At 45.1% G+C, this 1,313-nt stretch overlaps 1 protein-coding gene across 1 annotated transcript in view; it reads right to left on the minus strand.

Annotated features, from left to right (window-relative positions):
- Positions 1 to 902: 902 nt before the first annotated feature.
- The window catches only part of LOC114065646 (myosin heavy chain, skeletal muscle-like), a gene marked incomplete at its 5' end in the record, with an annotated part of 3,233 nt that continues 2,822 nt past the window's right edge, over positions 903 to 1,313 (minus strand). The window contains one exon of the mRNA XM_027899703.1: positions 903 to 1,058. Within this exon, the coding sequence (XP_027755504.1) occupies positions 903 to 1,058 (156 nt within the window). The remainder of the gene's footprint in view (positions 1,059 to 1,313) is intronic.

A 1,313-nucleotide genomic window follows, 5' to 3' on the forward strand; every position in this document is an offset into this window, starting at 1 on the left:
CTTTCCTTTCCTTTCCTTTCCTTTCCTTTCCTTTCCTTTCCTTTCCTTTCCTTTCCTTTCCTTTCCTTTCCTTTCCTTTCCTTTCCTTTCCTTTCCTTTCCTTTCCTTTCCTTTCCTTTCCTTTCCTTTCCTTTCCTTTCCTTTCCTTTCCTTTCCTTTCCTTTCCTTTCCTTTCCTTTCCTTTCCTTTTTCTTTTCTTTTTTACCACTGCTGAAAAATGAGTTGTTTTTTTCACACCGTTATGCAGCACATGTGGCAGACCTTCCTCCTAATGGGCAACTGTCAGCTCAGACTCCATGTCATCACAAGTGACACCTCATTGTGTTTCCCCACCTGTGTTTTTCACTGTATTGAGTTTTGTGTGCTATGTAATGACACTGTTTGCTGGGTGTCATGGACGCCTTCTGCAATTCTAACCTATCAGTCATTGTCCTTACTGCCTGGAATCGCATAATTTCATTGAAAATGTTGCGTTCCTTCCTGTTCAACACTGCTCTGATTTATTTCCTGCTGGAATAACATAGGCCCCAGAACAAATAACTTTTCTCTTTCATTTTATGTCTTTCAGGATTATTTATGCGAGTGAGAAGCTTTCTTTTCATCACTGGCTAAAGTGTTATAGAAGGGATAAGCAGTTAGAAATAAGATGACCTAAAGATGTACCATGGCACCGGTATACAAAGATTTTATAAAGCTAAACTCTGTCTAAAGACTAATGGTGACACAGCCCTCACCAGTAAAAAGAGAAGTGAATGAAAACTACTGCTCATGATGTGCATCCAGATGAATCTACTCTTTATTCCTACATATTGAGGGGTTTGCAAAAATCAAATATGGAAGAAAGTGACAAAGGGTTAACATTTTGTGCAGCCCTCAGGTCACTTTGCCTCCTCATGAAATAGTCACTCTTCCTCTTCTATCTTCTTTCCGTGCATGTCCCGGCTCTTCACTCGGAGCTTGTTGACCTGGGACTCTGCAATGTCAGCCCGTTCCTCGGCTTCCTCCAGCTCGTGCTGGATCTTGCGGAACTTGGAGAGGTTGACATTGGAGAGCTCCTCCTGTGTGGGGAGAAGGAGTTGGTGGTGAAGAGCCCAGGGCAGGGATTTCACTCCTCCTGCACCTCAGCCTTGTGGGGCTGCAGCTCTTCCCTGGGGGAGGCACAAACCTCCATCCCCCTCCCACCACTGCTCACACGTCAGCTCACCCCGACCTCCTCATCCTGCCCTTCCCAGCACCCCTCTGGGAAAAGCATCCCCAGGACTGTGTCATACATGAGGATCAGCTTTGTCACTTGGATTTGTCACTTGTGCTCT

Source organism: Empidonax traillii, unplaced genomic scaffold, assembly GCF_003031625.1.
Source record: "Empidonax traillii isolate 1590-97213 ecotype Southwest subspecies unplaced genomic scaffold, ASM303162v1 scaffold685:size505991, whole genome shotgun sequence".
NCBI classification, from domain to species: Eukaryota; Metazoa; Chordata; class Aves; order Passeriformes; family Tyrannidae; genus Empidonax; species Empidonax traillii.